At 42.3% G+C, this 20198-nt stretch overlaps 1 protein-coding gene across 6 annotated transcripts in view; it reads left to right on the forward strand.

Moving 5' to 3' along the window:
* The window catches only part of PDE10A (phosphodiesterase 10A), a 596079-nt gene that overhangs the window by 477070 nt on the left and 98811 nt on the right, over positions 1–20198 (forward strand). For all 6 annotated transcript variants that reach the window (XM_038769179.1, XM_038769195.1, XM_038769187.1 and 3 more), the window contains exons 4-5: positions 10716–10836; positions 13036–13085. In XM_038769179.1, coding sequence (XP_038625107.1) covers positions 10716–10836; positions 13036–13085 — 171 coding nt within the window. The remainder of the gene's footprint in view (positions 1–10715; positions 10837–13035; positions 13086–20198) is intronic.

The following is a 20198-nucleotide window of genomic DNA, read 5'->3' on the forward strand; positions in this document are numbered from 1 at the left end:
TTCATTTCATAATAACTGAGGGTCCTTTCTGAGCGAAACTGGCATCTAGCTGAGTCAGGGAGGGGAATGGGGCCAGGTGCCCGTTGGCATAAGAAGACAGCACCTTCTGGTTCTCCTTCTGCTCTCTCTGGCATTGGCACGGCAGGCTCATCGCAGGGCTCATGGTCTTCCTGCTGCTGACAGGGCTTCCTGGGCAAGACTTATCATTCAGTCGTATTTATTGAGCGCTTACTGTGTGCAGAGCACTGTACTAAGCGCTTATCAGGACCAGAAGGGCCGGAAAGAAGGGAACTCTTCTCACCGGGAAAGCTCCCGCACTTGGCAGTCGACGGGGCCAGCGGACTCTGCCTCTCCTATAAGCCAAGTCCCTGGTGGAAGCCAGAAGTGGCAGTCAGGCCAGCAAGAGGTTCATCTCAGCTAATGGGTGAGCAGGCTGGGGCCTCGATTTACCGTTTTCCTTTCTCATAGGCAGTGCAAATTTTACATAATAAGAAGAATAATGATGGCATTTGTTAAGCGCTTACTATGTGCAGAGCGCAGTTCTAAGCGCTGGCCCGGGGGATACAAGGTGATCAAGTTGTCCCACGCCGGGCTCACAGTCTTAATCCCCATTTTACAGATGAGGCAACTGAGGCTCAGAGAGGTTAAGTGACTGGCCCAGGGTCATAAAGCAGACACGTGGTGGAGCAGGATTCGAACCCATGACCTCGCCAGCTGCTCCCTGCGTCTCTCCAGCTGGAACTATGGGCAGGGAGAAAAGCATTACAGGACAGAAAGGCTTCTCTGCAGGACAACAAAAGCACAGTTTTACACTGCCACAGGGATGCCAGGGTGGAGCCTGGAGCCTCTTTGGAGCCCCTCTCAGTGCTCTGCACACAATAAATACTATTATTACTACTATTAAGGGAAGCAGCATGGCTTAGTGATGTGAAACCACTTCACTTCTCTGTGCCTCGGTGACCTCATCTGTAAAATGGGGATTTGAGACTGTGAGCCCCACGTGGGACAACTTGAATACCTTGTATCTACCCCAGAGCTTAGAACAGTGCTCAGCACATAGTAAGCACTTAGCAAATACCATTATTATTATTATTATTACTATTATTATTATTATTATTACTAGTACCACTACTATCATTACTATCATTAGTACTGTTACTATATAGTATAGTATATATTATACTATATACTATAGTATATATACTATATGTATATAGTATATATATATATTATAGTGTATATACTATACTATATACTATAGTATATATACTATAGTATAGTATATATTATACTATATACTATAGTATATATACTATATGTATATAGTATATATATATATTATAGTGTATATACTATACTATATACTATAGTATATATACTATATGTATATAGTATATATGGTATAATATATACTGCATGTATATAGTGTGTATAGTATAGTATACTACATACTACACTGTATATAGCATATATAGTATAGTATATGTACTATATACTATACCATGTATATTATATATATTATACACTATACTAGTATACTATAGTATATACATATAGTACATATACTATACTATATATACTATATACTATAGTATACATACTATATAGTATATAGTATAGTATATGCTGTATATAGTATAGTATATACTGTATATAGTATAGAGTATACCATACTATATACTATAGCATATATACTATATGTATATAGTATATATAGTATAGTATATGTACTATATGTATATAGTATGCATAGTATAGCATATATACTATATGTATATGGTATATATAGTATAGTATATATGCTATATACTATACTATATATATTATATATATTATATGCTATACTATGTATACTATAGTATATAGTATACATAGTATATATGTATACTATATGTATATAGTACATATACTATACTATGTATACTATATACTATAGTATATGTACTATATAGTGTATAGTATAGTATATACTGTATATAGTAGAGTATATGCTATACTATATACTATATAGTATAGTATAGTACTTTTACTATAGTATATAACTATTACTATTACTACCACTGCTACTACTCATGTTACTACTACTACTAATTTTACTGTTGCTGCTACTACTATGACTATTAATATTACTATTTCTACTGCTACTAATGATAATAGCATTTGTGGTATTAAGCACTTACTATGTGCCAGGCACTCTACTGAACACTAGGGCTGATACAAGCAAATCAGGCTGGACACAGTCGCTCTCCCACATGGGGCTCACAGACTACTGCTATTGGCTACTACTACTAATACTACAATGGCTAATATTATTGTTACTACTACTGTCCTGTCTTATGCCGTCGAGTCGTCTCTGACCTGTAGCGATGCCACGGACACATCTCCCCCAGAACGCCCCACCTCCACCTGCAATCATTCTGGTAGTATATCCGTAGAGTTTTCTTGGTAAAAATATGGAAGTGGTTTACCATTGCCTCCTTCCGTGCAGTTAACTTGAGTCTCTGCCCTCGACTCTCTCCCGTGCTGCTGCTGCCCAGCATGGTGTATTTATGGAGCACTTACCGTGTGCACAGCACTGTACTGAGCACTGGGGAGAGTACAACCCAACAAAATAACAGTCACGTTCCCTGCTACAGTGAGCTTACAGTTTAGAGGAACTGCTAAACTCTGGGATTTCCGCACAGTAAGCGCTCAATAAATACGATTGAATGAATGAATGAATGAAAGACTGGGGATCTGAATCTCTATTTAGGCAGAAGGGATCTTGTCCAGTTCTGGAGATTGTTATGATTATTATTATTTTTCTTAAGCACTGAATATGTGTCAAGCACTGGGGACGTACAAGTTATCCAGGTAGGACACATTCCCTGTCCCACGTGGGGCTCGCAGTTGAAATTGGAGGGAGGACGGGTATTGAATTTCCCTTTTCCAGAGGAGGAAACTGAGGCACCAAAGAGTGAAGTGACTTGCCCGAAGTCACACAGCAGGTAAGTGACAGAGTTGCGATGTCAGAGGTCATGGGTTCTAATCCCGGCCCCACCACTTGTCAGCTGTGTGACTTTGGGGAAGTCACTTCACTTCTCGGTGCCTCAGTTACCTCATCTGTAAAACGGGGAGTAAGACTGTGAGCCCCATGTGGGACAACCAGATTACCTTGTATCTACCCCAGTGCTTAGAACAGTGCTCAGCACATAGTAAGCACTTAACAAATACCATTATTATTATTATTATTACTAGTACCACTACTATCATTACTATCATTAGTACTGTTACTATAGAATAGTATATAAACTTACTATAAAGTGCTTAACAAATACCATCATCATTATTATTATTATTAGAACCCAGTTCCCATTGACTCCTAGGGCTGTGCTCTTTCCACTAGGCAATGCAACTTCTAATTTGCCTAGAGACACAGGCAAATTAGTTTCTGGCAAGCCTCATGGGCTTAAAATCTGCTTCTCTGAGTCCCAAGGAGTTGTAATGTGAATTCTAACACGCCAGGCAGGGGAAGCCTCTATTCCTGACCCATCCATCGAGCAGACGTTTTTATTGGAAGCACACCTGGGTAGTTCCCCTCCGCAGAATCCAAATGCAGGCCATCTGGGCACAGATGGTCTCCCTGCATGTCCATTTATTTCTTCCTGAGCCGGTGCCTTCTGGCACGCTCGTGCCAGGGCAGCAGGGGAATGTCAGGTGTTGAACTCGCTCTCAAACAGCACACCGTGAAGGCCTTTTTGGAAACAATACTGGATTATGACATTGATGTAGTGGAAAGAGCCCGGGCCTGGGATTCAGATGACCTAGGTTCCAATCCCGTGTCCGCTAGGTGACTGGGGACAAGTCACTTCATTCATTCATTCATTCAATCATATTTATTGAGCGCTTACTGTGTGCAGAGCACTGTACTAAGCGCGTGGGAAGTACAAGTTGGCAACATATAGAGACGGTCCCTACCTAACAACAGGCTCACAATCTAGAAGGGGGAGACAGACAACAAAACATGTGGACAGGTGTCAAGTCGTCAGAACAAATAGAATTAAATCTAAATGCACATCGTTAACAAAATTAATAGACTAGTAAATATGTACAAGTAAAATAAATAGAGTAATAAATCTGTACAAACATATATATAGGTTCTGTGAACATATATACAGGTGTCACTTCTTTGTGCCTCAGTTACTTCATCTGTAAAAATGGGGGTGAAGACTGGAAGTCCCATGTCAATTAGCTTGTATCTGTCCCAGTGCTTAGAATAGTAGTTGACCTGTAATAAACACTTAACAAATAACATTGAGAAAAAATATATATTTATTGAGCACTTATTGAGTGCAGAGTACTAAGCACTTGGGAGAGCACAGTACAATGCGTGGCTTAGTGGAAAGAGCACAGGCTTGGGAGTCAGAGGACGTGGGTTCTAAGCCTGGCTCTGGCACTTGTCTGCTGTGTGACCTTGGGCAAGTCACTTAACTTCTCTGTGCCTTAGTGACCTCATCTGTAAAGTGGGGATTAAGACTGTGAGCCCCACGTGGGACAACCTGATTACCTTGTATCTACCCCAGCGCTTAGCACATAGTAAGCACTTAACAAATACTATTATTATTATTATTAATTGGTCACACTTTCCCTGCCCACAACGAATGGACATTCATTCCTCAAAAACATTTATAACTCAAAATTTGACAAGTAGGTGTATGGAAAAAGCGGAGATATTTTTTTTCACTTTAGAAGCTCTTTACTCCCAATTGTTCGGAAACCCATGGTTTTTTAAATGATAGAGTTTTATTTTTATAGTCTCTCAGTTCACTTGAGACAGATACAGTCCTAGGTATGGCAATCTTATTATATATGAGGCAGGGAAATCCTAACTGTTTCCCAGGCTTTCCCCAATCCTTGTTCTGGAAGGGCCAGATAGTATTTAGGTAAGAAGTAGGAGTAGTAGAAATAGTAGTAGTAGCTTGTCCTATAGACTGTAAACTCGTTATGGACAGGAAATGTGCCTGTGAATTCTGTTGTACTCATTCAAGTGCTTAGTACAGTGCTTTGCACATAGTATGTGCTCAATAAATACAATTGATTTGATTGATACTCAGCTTTCCATACTAGGGTTCTCAAACCCTCCCCGTTCTCACCTGTGCCATGGATTAAATCGCATTAAATATGTGCACATCACACTGATCCTCCTTGATGCATATAATAACGATGGTATTTGTTAAGCGCTTACTATGAGTCAAGCACTGCTATAAGTGCTGGAGTAGATAATAAAGATAATAATTACCAGCTAATCAGTTTGAACACAGTCGCTGCCCCACATGGGGCTCACAGTCTTAATCCCCATTTTACAGATGAGGGAACTGAAGCGTAGAGAAGTGAAGTGACTTGTCCAAGGTCACATAGCTGACAAGTGGTGGAAATGGGATTAGAACCCATGCTCTCTCCATTAGGCCATGCTGCACTTTTTTAGGGGGGCCACGGGGGTGGGGGTTATGATATTTGTTAAGTGTTTACTATGTGCTAGGCACTGTACTAAGTGCTGAGATAGATACAAACTAATCTGGTTAGACATGGTATCGTGTTCTTCTGGGCCTTTCCCATGTTCTTTCGGGGTGTCACAGGACCTAGTTTCACCCTATCCAAGTCCTTCCCTCAGGATTTTTGGACACAAGGAAGATCTGTGGCCGATCCACACATTCAGGTATAGAGGGCTTCACTCCCCTGCGATACTATCCTCTGGACTCCAGTGTTGATTCATTCATTCATTCAATCGTATTTATTGAGCGTTACTGTGTGCAGAGCGCTGTACTAAGCACTTGGGAAGTACAAGTTGGCAACATCTAGAGACGGTCCCTACCCAACAGCGGGCTCACAGTCTAGAAGGGGAAGACAGACAACAAAACAAAACATATTAACAAAATAAAATAAATAGAATAGTAAATATGTACAAGTAAAATAGAGTAATAAATATGTACAAACATATATACAGGTGCTGTGGGGAGGGGAAGGAGGTAAGACGGGGGGATGGGGAGGGGGAAAAGGGGGAGATGAAGGAGGGGGCTCAGTGTTGAGAATCTTCCTCCTGGCGCTTCTTGACTTCTCTGTGCCTCAGTTACCTCATCTATAAAATGGGAATACCTGTTTTCCCTCCCCATTAGGCTGTGAGCCTCCCACAGGATAGGGACAGTGCCCAGTCTGGCTACATTATGTCTTCTCCATCACAAGTATAATGCTTGGCACACAAACAACGCTTAGCAAATACCACAGCCATTATGTTGGACGTAGATTATTCACAAATTGGATATTTCTACTCTAATGAAAAGATAGTCTTATTTATCTGTTGTCCAAACGCATAGCTCTCTTGTGGTCCAAGGGAAATTAACTGCTATGTTAATATAGTCTATTAAATTATATTCAGAGTTGAATATAATGCTCTAGTGCTTTATGTCAAGAGCTACTCAAATTCACGATATGTAAATTGAGTTCTGAGTGATATTTGAGTACTCAGTAGTTTAGCAATCAAAAGAGTCCCTGAATATGGACCAAATTTTGAATGGTCTGGGTCGATTAAAAAGCATCTTTGTTTTTTTTTATGGTATTTGTTAAGCTCTATCAATGTGCAAGGCACTGAACTAAGCGCTTGGGTAGATACAAGGTAATTAGGTTGGACACAGCCCCTGTCCGACACAGGGCTCACAGTCTTAATCCCTGTTTTCAGATGAGGTAACTGAGACACAGAGAAGTGAAATAACTTGCCCAAAATCACACAGCAGAATGCTGGTGGAGCAGGAATTAGAACCCAGGTCCTCTTACTCCCAGGATGGTGTTCTTTCCACTAGTGCACACTGCTTCTCAGTGGGATTTTCTTTTCACCTGTGGGTACCATTGTATTAGAGATTGGTTTTCAGTCAGTCAATCATATTTATGGAGTGCTTACTGTGTGCAGAGCACTTTACTAAGCTCTTGGAAGAGTATGAAATAACAATTAACAGACACATTCCCTGCCCACAATGAGCTTAAAGTCTAGAGAGACAGACAGACGTTAATATAAACAAATCAATTACAGATAGGTACATAACTACTGTGGGGCTGGGATGGGGGATGAATAAAGGGAGCAAGTCAGGGTGACAGAGAAGGGAGTGGGAGAAAAACAAAGAAGGGTTTAGTCGAGGAAGGCCTTTTGTGGGAGATGTGCGTTCAATAAGGCTTTGAAATGGGACAGTAATCTTCTGTCGGATATGAAGAGGGAGAGCGTTCCAGGCCAGAGACAGGACGTGGGGGAGAGGTCAGCTTCGAGACTTGAGGTGGAGATGGATTTTGGTGCGTCTCTGATGGCAAGCATGGGACGGTTGCTGCTGCTTTGAAGGCTGTTGCCCTTTCACTAGCCCTCAAAATCAAAGCTATTCCTCAAACCCCATTATTGCTCTTGTGGTGATCCAGAATACTCAAAAATAAGTGTTCATCCTGGTCAAGGGGGAGAAGCCGAGTGGCCCAGTGGAAAAAGCACCACCCAGGTCACAGGACCTGGGTTCTAACCCCGGCTCCGTTACCTGGTTGCTGTTTGACCTTGGACAAGTCACTTCACTTCTCTGGGCCCCAGTTTTCTCATCTGTAAGATAGGGATGAAATCCTACTCCATCCTATTTAGAGTTGAACCCCGTGTGGGACAGGGACCTGATCATCTTGTATCTACCCCAGTGCTTACCACAGTGCTTGGCACATAATAAGCACTTAACAAGTATCGTAATTATCATTATTGAGTGGGAGACCCCATGGATGACCCAAGAACTTTGAGGGGACTTTCATTAAGTGAATCCAAGCTCCCCCTCAGATGTGAGAGTTGGGACACAGTGAAGCCAAAGAGACCAGTGGCCCCCGCCTTATTAATAATAATAATAATAATGGTACTTGTTAAGTGCCTTATTATGTGCCTATCACTGTTCTAAGCACTGGGGTAGACACAAGTTAATCAGGTTGCCCACAGTCCCTGTCCCACGTGGGGCTCACACTCCTAATCCCCATTTTACAAATGTGGTAACTGAGGCTCAGAGAATTGAAGTGACTTGCCTAAGGTTACACAGCAGACTTCTGGCAGGGCCGGAATTAGAACCCAGGTCCTCTGACTCCCCAGGCCCATCCTCTATCCACTAGGCCACGTCGCCTTCCCTGCTCACACCTGGGGACTTGCAGAGGGTGTGGGAAAAGCCACCCATCCACAGCCTACACTCATTTGTTTAATTCATTCATTCGATAGTATTTATTGAGCGTTTACTGTGTGTAGGGCACTGTACTAACTCTTAGGAGAGTACAATACAACTAACCCAACCCAAATGCATCTCCCAACCTCCTGTCTCCCCCCACTTCAGTCTATACTTCACTCTACTTCCCAGGTTATCTTTCTACAGAAACACCCTGGGCATGTCTCTGTATGTTGCCAACTTGGACTTCCCAAGCGCTTAGTCCAGTGCTCTGCACACAGTAAGCGCTCAATAAATACGATAGAATGAATATTTGTACAGACTTATTACTCTATTTATTTTGCTTGTACATATTTACTATTCTATTTGTTTTCTTAATGATGTGCATCTAGCTTTACTTCTATTTATTCTGATGACTTGACACCTGTCCACATGTTTCGTTTTGTTGTCTGTCTCCCCCTTCTAGACTGTGAGCCCGTTGTTGGGTAGGGACCGTCTCTAGATGTTGCCAACTTGGACTTCCCAAGCGCTTAGTACAGTGCCCTGCACACAGTAAGCGCTCAATAAATACGATTGAATGAATGAATGAATGAATGTCACTACCCTCCTCAAAAATCTCCAGTGGTTGCCTGTCAACCTTCGAATCAAGTGAAAACTCCTCACTCTTGGCTTCAAAGCTCCCATCCCCTCACCCCTCCACCTCACTTTCCTTCTCTCCTTCTACAGCCCAGCCCGCACACTCTTCTCCTCTGCCTCTAAACTCCTCATTTGACTCATTCTCGTCTGTCCCACCATCGACCCCTGGCCCACATCCTTCCCCTGGCCTGGAATGCCCTCCCTCCGCACATCCACCAAACTAGCCCTACTGAGAGCTCACCTCCTCCAGGAGGCCTTCCCAGACTGAGCCCCCTTTTTCCTCTGCTCCTTCTCCCCTCTCCATCACCCCATTCCCTCCCTCTGCTCTAGTTCCCTCCCCGCCCCACAGCACTTGTGTATATTTGCACATATTTATTATTCTACTCATTTTATTAATGATGTGTATATATCTATAACTCTATATATCTATTTTGATGCTACTGATGCCTATCTACTTGCTTGGGTGTCTGTCCCCCCACTTCTAGATTGTGAGCTCGTTGTTGGGTGGGATTGTCTCCATCAGTTGCTTAATTGTACTTTCCAAGTGCTTAGCACACAGTAAGCACTCAATAAATATGATTGAATGAAATGTAGACACATCCCTACCCACAATGAGCTTACAGTCTAGAGGTGGGGAGACAGACATTAATGTAAATAAAATGACAGATATGTATATAATGCATACTGTGTATTCTAGACTTCTAGACTGTGAGCTCGTTGTTAGGTAGGGACCGTCTCTATACGTTTCCGATTTGAACTTCCCTAGCGCTTAGTACAGTGCTCTGCACACCGTACTGTAGGTGCTCAATAGATATGATTGAATGAATGAATGAGTATGTGTTGTGGGGTTGAGAGGGGGAAAAACAAAGGGAGCAAGTCAGGGTGATGCAGAAGTGAGTGGGAGAAGAGGAAAGGGGGACTTAGGGAAGGCCTCTTGGAGGAGATGTGCCTTCAATATCGTTTTGAAGGAGGGGAGATTAATTGTCTGTCAGATTTGAGGAGGGACGGCATTCCAGGCCAGTGGCAGGATGTGAGTTTGGGGCCGGCTGTGACATAGGTGAGATCGAAGCACAGTGAGGGGTTATTAGAGGAACGAAGTGTGCGGGCTGGATTGTAGTAGGAGAGTAGCGAGGTGATGTTGGAGGGGGATCCTGTCTTACGTGGCACAACAAACAGAATTGTCTCTTTTCTTCATTGATTGTTCCTCTTTCTTTGGTTTGGAACTTATCTGATCAAATCCCATCAGCTTTCCTTCCAAATAATGCCACCTGTCAAATCCAGGGAGCCTGTTCTTGGGCTTTTTAAGATAAGATTTCAGATGAATGCCAAGAAATGAGAATTCGCTCTGGTAGAGAATTTGCTCTAGTCCTAGACATAGGCCCCGACTACACAGCATTCTGAAGTTACAAAAAGCACATGGCTACTTGCAATTGTTCTACTTAAAAGTTTCATGGGTACCGTTGACTGAAACATAATCACGTTTTAATTGTTTATTTCCCCTTCCCACGGGGTGGTAATTCGGTAAGTGAAAATGCCCTCCTGAACCCTTTCATGGGGCTAGAATATTAAATCCATTTGTAGAAACCAGTGACTTGGAGCCAGTATTGTACCCACATTATAATGTCAATTGATTAAACTCCTAACCCAATACAGTGCCTGGTTGTAAGCTCTTGAAAATACCACAATTATTATTATCATTATTATTAGGAGCCAACGAGGCCCTTTCCACTTCCCACTCTTAATGCCCTTCCCTTTCAGTAGAGGTGCACGTCCAAAGCACCATTTGTGTGTTAGTCCAAGAAAAGCCTTTTCAACTGAACCTACGTCTGTCAGTTCTTAACTGTGTGTTGTTGTGTTTCTTTTTCACATACATCTATATTTCAAAAGTACCAGGATACAAATATGCAAGGAGTTGTCTACGAACTGAACAGCTACATAGAGCAACGACTGGATACAGGAGGAGACAACCAGCTGCTTCTGTATGAATTGAGTAGCATCATTAAAATCGGTAAGATGGAAACATTTTCTCCTGGATTCACACTCTTGTTGCAGGGGATTTTGTGTTTTACAGACTGGTTGGAATAAGAGCTATCCCCCTGTAGGGTTGGTTTCCCAAAGTCTAGGCGATTCAGTATTCATTTGGAAAAATGATCCAGGGCAGCAGAGAGTGGTCTGGAGTGGAAAGTAGAGAGATGGAGGCCAAGGAAACAGGTGAAGAGGCTGATGCATTCCTCAAGCTGGGATATGACAAATGTCCAGAGCGACATGGGTGCTGTTTGGTTGAAGAGGATGGGATGGAGTCCCGAAAAGTTAGCCAACTTGGACATGAAGAAGGAACTCAAGTATTCTAAAAGTTGGGCCTAGGAGTTCTTTAGAATGTGGATGGATGAGCACAAAGAAAGATGCAAGTCGATCGGATGGTGATGGACTCCCTGGACAGTTCAAAACCTCTTGCACAGTATTAAGAGGGGCCCATCAGGAGACATGACCCATAGGACGCAGTTTGGGAAGTAACCCCGACGATGCCTGCTTCTCAGAAGTGAGACGTCAAGATGTTCTGTGATCAACTCTGAGCTGAGCAACGAGGCAGTGAGGAAATGGAAAATCTGCATTAGGAAATGCTCATCCAAACCGAAATACGAATGAGGATGTTGTACGAACGTGTTTAATAAGCGCTTACTGTGCACAGAGACCTGTGCTGAGTACTGGGAAAGAGTACACAAGGAAGAATTAGACACAGATCTTGTCCCTCCAGGCGTTCACAATTCATGAATCCTGGGTGGTCCCCATATTTTGATCCAGTTCCTCTATCACCAGAAATAATTTGGCAATCTCCCCAACACCTTTCTCAGAAAAGAAAGAACCAAAGTACTAATGAAGCCTCTAAAGTTGAATACCTTCTCACTCCAACCCAGGCACTTGATCACCTCCTGGGCCTGGACTGCCCTCCCTCTCTTGTTTTCATTCATTCATTCAATCGTATTTATTGAGCGCTTACTGTGTGCCAAGCACTGTACTAAGCGCTTACATTCCAGATCACCCCCCTGCCGATGCCCATCTCTCGAGATCGTTTACAAGGGAATGCCAAAAGGCAACATTTTGAGGAAAAGGAGGGCATGAAGAAGATTGTTTGTGGTCTAGAGTGTAGAGAAGCAGCGTGGCTCAGTGGAAAGAGGCCGGGCTTTGGAGTCAGAGGTCACGGGTTCAAATCTTGGCTCTGCCAATTGTTAGTTGTATGACTTTGGGCAAGTCACTTAACTTCTCTGTGCCTCAGTTACCTCATCTGTAAAATGGGGATTTATGACTGTGACTTAATGTGACTCACATGGGACAACCTGATCACCTTGTATCCCCACAGTGCTTAGAGCAGTGCTTTGCACATAGTAAGTGCTTAACAAATACTATTATTATTATTATTATTATTATTATTATTATTATTACTATGTGGGACTCAGCATTTAGCCTGATCAATTATTGGAGGGGGATGATTACTGGCTCCTTGCTGACATAAGGTGGCTATGGAAAGAAACTACATCTTTTTGTGGGTTTTTTTGTTTTATATTTAATTTCTTCAAGGGGAGTTTGTATTTCCTCAGGAAGCCATTGACATCATCAATGCTGTTTTATGAGCATTCCTTCTGTGCAGAACACTGTATACCACATGCTTGGGAGAGTATAATACCACAGAAAAGCAATCAGCCCATGTGAAGTCCTCAAGAAGAAACTTTACATTTAGAAGAGTGCCACAATCTCTCTTCCTCAGCTCTATATTATCTGCTTCTTGTACTTCTTGTACTTCCCAAGCGCTTAGTACAGTGCTCTGCACACAGTAAGCGCTCAATAAATACGATTGATCGATTGATTGATCTGCTCTCTTTGAGGACAAGGGGATGCAGGAACCGATTCTAAAGAGCTAGTCACAGCACAAAGCCTTGTGGTTCAACTAGAATAAGACTGTCACCGTGTCATGCCCGCAAAGCTTTCCAGTAATACCAGAAGAGTTGTTACCAACTTGCCAAAAATAACAATATTCTTTCTTGATCTAATCATTTCTACAAAGTCCCTAGCCTGTTTTCCTTAAATTTTCTTTGTGATTGGTATTCAATCCCCAGTTAAAAGTGTCTGTGGTTTTACCTCATCAAATCATCAGCATTCATTTGTTTCTTGCCTCTGTGAATAATCGTGGATTTTAATGTTACTTTGGCAGCTACAAAGGCCGATGGATTTGCATTGTATTTCCTGGGAGAATGCAATAATGTAAGTACTTTGGACTTCTATTTTCTGACTTTTATATTTGGTCATTTACATGTTTTCCACTCTTTCCAAGATGTGACGTTATTCACAAATGCTTTATTGGGAAATAGCAAAATTCAGTGTTTCCTATGTATATAATCAGGTAAAGACATTTCTTGCCTAACACTTTGGTGATATAGAGAAGCAGTGTGGCTCAGTGGAAAGAGCACGGGCTTTGGAGTCAGAGGTCATGGGTTCAAATTCCGGCTCCGCCAATTGTCAGCTGTGTGACTTTGGGCAAGTCACTTCACTTCTCTGTGCCTCAGTTACCTCATCTGTAAAATGGGGATGAAGCCTGTGAGCCCCACATTGGACAACCTGATCACCTTGTATCCTCCCCAGTGCTTAGAACAGTGCTTTGCACATAGTAAATGCTTAACAAATGCCATAATTATTATTGTTATTATTTGGAGTCAGAGGTCATGGATTCAAATCCTGCCTCCACCAATTGTCAACTGTGTGACTTTGGGCAAGTCACTCAACTTATCTGTGCCTCAGTTCCCTCATCTGTAAAATGGGGATTAAGACTGTGAGCCCACCGTGGGACAACCTGATTACCTTGTAACCTCCCCAGCGCTTAAAGCAGTGCTTTGCACATAGTAAGCACTTAATAAATGCCATTATTATTATATTTTCTCTTACAACCATTTTGGCTCTTCACTTTGATTTGTATGATATTGAACTGGTCCTATAAATTTCCACCTAATGCCTGTTCATTTCTAATCTATAGATAAGAGCTTGTATTGCCCAGGGTGTAGTTGAGTTGCATAGCATAAAATCAAGGCAGAATTTGGCTTCAGAGGTGTCAGAGAGGCTGGACTATCTATGATGAAGCAGTGTGATGTATTGGAAAGAGCAAAGGCCTGAGAGCCACAGGACCTGTATTCTAATACTTGCTCTGCCGTTTGCTTGCTGTGTGACCTGGGGTGAGTCACATAACTTCTCTGTTCCTCAGTTCCCTCATCTGTAAAATGGGTATTAATGAACTGTTCTCCCTGCTGTTTAGGCTGTGAACCCCATGAGAGACAGGGACGGTGTTCAATATAATTAGCTTCCATCTACCCCAGCACTTAGTTTCACTGCTTGGCACATAGTAAGCGTTTAACGAATACCAAGATCATCATAATTATGCATGTGCCTGGATTTGGGGTTAATTTCTGACTTGGCTGTGTTTATCTTCCGGGTGGTTCTATGTAATGGCAGCCATTTAGACAGAATTTTCACAGGCAGCTTCACATATTACCCTGGATTCTTTGAGCATCTGTAGACCATCACGTCAATCAAGCATTCTGTCTCCATGGCCATTTCTTTTTTTTTTTTCCCTCCAATGCCCGCTTCTCTCATTCATGAATTATTTTCCATTCAAAGAGATAGGGGTAGATCGGCTTTTTAATTTTAATTATGGTAAATGGGTTCTCTGATTAAGGTGAAGTGTGATTCTGATACTTATACCAATCATGCCAACTTACGATCTTGTTCCTGGGCTTACTGGGCAAGCCACTTCACTTCTCTGCACCTCAGTTACCTCAACTGTAAATATGGGGATTAAGACTGTGAGTGAGTGTAAGCCCCACATGGGACAACCTGATTACTCCGTATCTACTCCAGCTCTGTGCTGTGTACATAGTAAGCACTTAAGAAATACCGTAATTATTCTTATCATATTATCATCATCATCATTAGGGTTTCCTTTACCAATGCGTCAGTCCTGCCTGGGACTCAGAATGTTTCTTCTCCCTTTTCTCTTCATGTCTAGAGTACTTCATAGCAGAGGGCTTCTTCAGGAGTTCACAGGGGATGCATATCACTGGGGCTTAAAAAATTACTCTCTTCAGTCCAGGATCTCTCGCCTGATTCATCTTGGTGACTCTCCCCTCTTTCCTCCACCCTTTTCTTTCTACAGTCACCAAGGGCATCATTCATGAATTCAATTATATTTACTGAGTGCTTACTGTGTGCAGAGCACTGTACTAAGTGCTTGGGAAGTACAAGTTGGCAACGTATAGAGACGGTCCCTACCCAAAAACGGGCTCACGGTCTAGACAACGGGCTTACAGTCTCGAACTTTAGCAGAGGGGTCTGTCTCTTGGCAAGTTACCATCATCCCTCCCATGCTTTCTTAATCTGGGGCCTACCAAGAGTTGAGCCCATACCAACCAGGAACATCAGTACAGAGGGAGAGGAGTCCTCAGAGATAACTCTTAGCAAGGCCTAGTGGATAGAGCACAAGCCTGGGTGTCAGAAGGACCCCGGGTTTAATCCCGGCTCCGCCACGTACCTGCTGTGTAACTTTGGGCAAGTCGCATACTGTAGACTGTAAGCTTGTGGTGGGCAGGGAATGCGTCTGTTTATTGTTGTATTGTACTCTCCCAAGTGCTTATTACAGTGCTCTACACACAGTAAGCACTCAATACATATGAATGAATGAATGAACTAAACTTCTCTGGGACTCAGTTACCTCATCTGTAAAATGAGGATTAAGACTGTGAGCTCTATGTGGGACAGGGATTGTATCCGATCTGATTACCTTGTATCTAGCCCTGTGTTTAATACAGTGCCTGGCACATAGTAAGCACTTAACAAATGCCATTAAGAAAAAAACAAAATACAAAACAAAAAAACAAGGCTAGGGTGACTGTGGCACCAGTGGAGGAGCCATTTAAGAGCCATTTAAGAGTTTCCATTTCCAATGCCTGATTCTATTATTGTTATTATTATTATCATTATCATTATCATTATTTTCTCTCTGAATCAATCATATTTATTGAGCTCTTACTGTGTGCAGAGCACTGGGCTAAGCACTTGGGAGAGTACTGTACAACAGAGTTGGCAGACACTTTTCCTGCCCATAACAAGCTCACAGTCTAGAGGATGAGACAGACATTAATATAAACAAATTAAAGATATGTGCAAAGTGCTGAGGGGCTGAGGGGGTGGGGAATAAAGGGAGTAAATCTGGGTGACACAAAGGTGTGGGAAAAGAGGAAAAGAGGCCTTAGTCAGGGAAGGCCTCTTGGAGGAGATGTACCTTCAATAAGGCTTTGAGGGTGAGGAGAGTCATTGTCTGTCGGATATGAGGAGGGAGGGCATTCCAGGAGAGAGGCAGGATGTTGGAGAGAGGTTGGTGGCGAGATAGATGAGCTTGAGGTGCAGTGAGTAGGTTGGCAATCTGCTTAGAGAACAGAGATATTTAGGTCTGTGTCTGGATCCATAAACTAAGAGGAACTGGAAAGAATAACCTATCCAGGTTCTGCAATAACCTTACAATGCACATGCCATCCATTTGACAGATTCAATCTCAACAAAGTAGCCGATTGAGAAGCCTCATGGCCTAGTGGAAAGAGTACAGGGTTCTAATCTCAGCTCTGCCCCTGCTTGCTGTGTGACCTTGCTAAGTTGCTCAACTTCTTTGTACCTCACCTCCCTCATCTGTAAAATGAGGATTCAATTTGTGTTCTCCCCCTTGCTTAGACTGTGAGCCTCATGTGGAATAGGGAGTGTGTGTCACCTAGTTCCCTTGTATCTACCCTGGTCCTTAGTACTGTGCTTGGCATACTGTAAGCACTTAACAGTTGCCCCAATTATTATTAAGTGATCCTCAGCTTTTTGATATCCCAGAGAAAATGACCCTAAAATTCATATACGAAGACGTCTACATGAAAATGAGACATTGCCTTCGTAATACTAGTGATGATGATATTTATAGCCTAGAAGGATCCGGAAAATTTTGGCTAGGAATTGTGGGTCCAGTCATTTGCTTCTCTCAGTGAGATTGCTCTCATGCCATTAATTCAGCCCATGTCTGACTATGTCACAAACCCGTTTTCACTCAAGGTGATGTAAGGGCCCATCAGCTCTTAGCAGAGCAGGTAAAAATTCTTCAAAGCCTCAACTTGGAGATTTAGTCATCAGCGGTCAGTCTCTTACAACATGTGTTTTCATTGCACAATGTGGATGGAATGCTATTGTTAGGGAGCGTTCTTTCCGCAATATTCATCTGCCTGGATAGAATGCAGGCCACACATCTCTGGCTAAATGGAATCCCATCCCTGCCAGCACAGCTTAAAGTAGTTCGTTTGTTCGACCACCCAAAGTTGGGACCTTAATTGCACTTTAGTCAAATCAATCTCTCGGACTTAATCCCAAATGCAGCAGTGATTCTGAATCGACCTACAGAGGAGTTCCATCAAGCGCTGGAGTATTGATTTTTTATCATCCACAAAGAGACATGTCATCTCTGACAGGTCGAATGGCAACCCTAGTTTCAGCACAATGCCAGAGAGCAGAGAAAAGTTTTCAGGATGCCCGCGTTTGACAGATTCATATTCTCTTGAGACTGTAAGCTAGTCATGGGCAGGGAGTGTGACTTTTTATGTTGTATTGTACTCTCCCAAGCGCTTAGTACCGTGCTGTACACACAGTAAGCGCTCAATAAATACGATTGAATGAATGAATGAGTTGAATGAACGAATATGCCAAAAGGAGCTGATGGTTTTGATGGTTTTAGAACTCAGTAGACAAGTCCTACAGTGTAGATATGAGGTAGGAGAAGGCTTAATATAAGTGAACCCTGGTTTGTCATCGGATTCGTCAATTAATGAGGGAGCACATGTCTATTCATTCATTCATTCATTAAATTGTATTTGAGTGCTTACTGTATACAGAGCACTGTACTAAGCCCTTGGGAGAGTACAATATAACAATAAACGGACACATTCCCTGCCCACAGTGAGCTTAAAGTCTGGAGGGGGAGACAGGCATTAATATAAATAAAGAAATGTCATATATGTAAGTAAGTGCTGTGGGGCTAGGAGTGGGGATGAATAGAGGAAGCAAGTCAGTGTGTCGCAGAAGGGAGTAGAAGAAGGGGAAAGGAAGGCTTAGTCGAGGCAGCCTTTCTACCAAAATAAATCATTATGAGAATATTTTCTAATTATGGCATTTATTAAGCACATATTAATATTTCGAGGAGGGGACGATGCCAGATTATCAGAAAGGATATAGTCCCTACCCCATATGGGACCCCAGTTGAGCCTATCCTCATTTGACAGATGAAGAAACTGAGGTCCAGAGAGGTTAAGTAATTTGCCGAAGTCCACGCAGCGGACCGGCGGGGGAGCTGAGATTCGAACCTGGGTCTCTAGACCCCCAGGCTCATGCTCTTTCCACTAGGCCAAATATGGTAAAAGCAGTTCAGTTCAAGATAGAATCAATCAGGATGTGGAATCCCTGGAGCCCTTGCAAAGAGCTTGGCAAAGAAGCAGGTGTAAACTGTGTGAAATGCAGGGCATCATTTACTACTTTTAAATTCATCCTTGATCAACTGCCGGTGCCAGTAAAACATGCGCTAAAACATTTTCAAATAGATCTTGATGATGCTTAAGCAATACTCTTAATTCTCAAACCCAGTGGATTAAGCAGCTTGGCCTAGTGGAAAGTGCATGGGCCTGAGAGAGAAAGGGCCTGGGTTCTAATTCCTGCTCTGCCAGTTGCCTCCTCTAAGACTATGGGCAAGACTCTTCACTTCTCTGGGTCTCAGTTTCCTCAACTGTAAAATGGGGATTTAATGTCTACTCTCCCTCCTACTTAGAATGTAGTGCCATGTAGAACAGGACTGTGTCCGGCGTGATTAACTTGAATCTACCCCAGTGCTTAGTACAACACTTGACACAAAGTAAAGCACTTAACAAATATCATCATCATCGTCATCATCAATCGTATTTATTGAGCACTTACTATGTGCAGAGCACTGTACTAAGCGCTTGGGAAGTACAAATTGGCAACATATAGAGACAGTCCCTACCCAACAGTGGGCTCACAGTCTAAAAGGGGGAGACAGAGAACAAAACCAAACATACTAACAAAATAAAACAAATATAATAATAATAATGAGGAAATGAAGGTGAAGGGGAGAAAGAGAACAAGAAGAAGAACAAGCAGTCTCCTAACATCACTTTCCCAAGTGATGAAGAGCTGAGTGTAAATGATTGTTTGGAAGAAGATGACAGATGAATACTTTGCTGCTGAGAGGGTTTTCATTTACAAGATCTCATCCAGGTCTGAATCTTTCAACTCAGAAATATTTACTGTTGAATTGGCAAAAGTCTGTCCCTATTAAAGAAGGCAGGCTAGACAAAAACGGTGATTTTGGAAAAGAAAGGTGCCATTTAAATATAATGATATTCCTTTCAGCAACAACCCCTGGGTTGTAAAGGAATGATCTTATTGTGTAAATGATCTTCAGTAAAGACGTTTTCTTAGAAGGCTTTGCTGAATAGCACAATCAGCACCAAAAAAAGAAAAACAAAAAACAATGCAAACACCCTTAGTTCAAGTGGAAAATGATTATTTCAGAAGAAAGGGGTCATTCTCATGGCAAATCTTGCCTTTGTTGCCCTTTCTCCCTCTCAACCGCAACATGCTTACCTTGTGATCTCATGTTCTGTGATTAAGAGGGTTTCTGTAGGCCATTTAAGAGATCAATTTGCCACATCCTACATCAGAACTGAGGAATCCCTGTTTTTTGAGCCAAGCAGACTAGTAGGTTTCTGTGAGTCCATGTCCCATTCTGGAAGAAGCAGGGACCCAAGCGGTAGCGAAAAAGCTCTAATTTCTAGCTCGGGTGGTTTAAGATAACTATGGCTGTATTCAGATTAGATGAAAATGGACCTGAAGAATCAGAGGTCAGGCTAGTTTGGAGAAGCTATGTAATTTCAAAATCATTATGATTTCCATGTAAAATGGAGATATTTTGAGTGTACTGAAAAGTTTAACATCTTTATGCATTTGTCAAATGAGTGAGGTGTAGCACTGATTATGGTAAGATAATAGCATTTTGTATATCAAATAGCATCATTCTTTTGAAATAATCATTTCCCTCTTGGACTAAGTGTGTTTTGTGTTGCTTTGTTTTTCTTTTTTTCTTTTTTTGGTACTGGTCATCTGTATGCAGCAAAGCCTCTCAAAAAGACCATCTTTGTTGAAGACCATTTACACAATAAGCTCATTCCTTTACAACCCATGGGTTGTTACTGAAAGAAACATCAGTATTTTTAAGTGGTGCAGGTAATGGGTAGG

The sequence above is a fragment of the Tachyglossus aculeatus genome, chromosome 2 (assembly GCF_015852505.1).
Source record: "Tachyglossus aculeatus isolate mTacAcu1 chromosome 2, mTacAcu1.pri, whole genome shotgun sequence".
Classification (NCBI taxonomy): domain Eukaryota; kingdom Metazoa; phylum Chordata; class Mammalia; order Monotremata; family Tachyglossidae; genus Tachyglossus; species Tachyglossus aculeatus.